This window comes from Penaeus monodon, chromosome 20, assembly GCF_015228065.2.
Source record: "Penaeus monodon isolate SGIC_2016 chromosome 20, NSTDA_Pmon_1, whole genome shotgun sequence".
NCBI classification, from domain to species: Eukaryota; Metazoa; Arthropoda; class Malacostraca; order Decapoda; family Penaeidae; genus Penaeus; species Penaeus monodon.
In genome coordinates, this window is record NC_051405.1 from 19,287,401 (window position 1) to 19,287,707 (window position 307).

Consider the following 307-nt stretch of genomic DNA (forward strand, 5'->3'; position numbering starts at 1 on the left):
TACAATTTCTGCAGCACATAGTTAAACAAACCTGATACACTATGCTCTCCCCATCTCTGTGTGTATACCCTTCGATCCAACTCCCCCTCTAACACAGACACACACACGCTCAAAACAATATCCCTCACTCTTTCCCATTCCCAACAGAACTTCAACATAACGTGGTGGTGTCGCCAAGTTAGTCCGACGGAAGAAATACACGAATTGGGTGGAAATGGCTACCCAGTGGAATACAATGAACAAGAGGTTCCTGCACCTTGGGATGCGTATGGGAAGGGGGGTGGAGGGTGCTTCGCCAAGGGGCCAG

At 49.2% G+C, this 307-nt stretch overlaps 1 protein-coding gene across 1 annotated transcript in view; it reads left to right on the plus strand.

Annotated features, from left to right (window-relative positions):
- LOC119585936 overlaps positions 1-307 on the plus strand; it is a 9,943-nt gene that overhangs the window by 8,425 nt on the left and 1,211 nt on the right. The window contains exon 9 of the mRNA XM_037934652.1: positions 148-302. Within this exon, the coding sequence (XP_037790580.1) occupies positions 148-302 (155 nt within the window). The remainder of the gene's footprint in view (positions 1-147; positions 303-307) is intronic.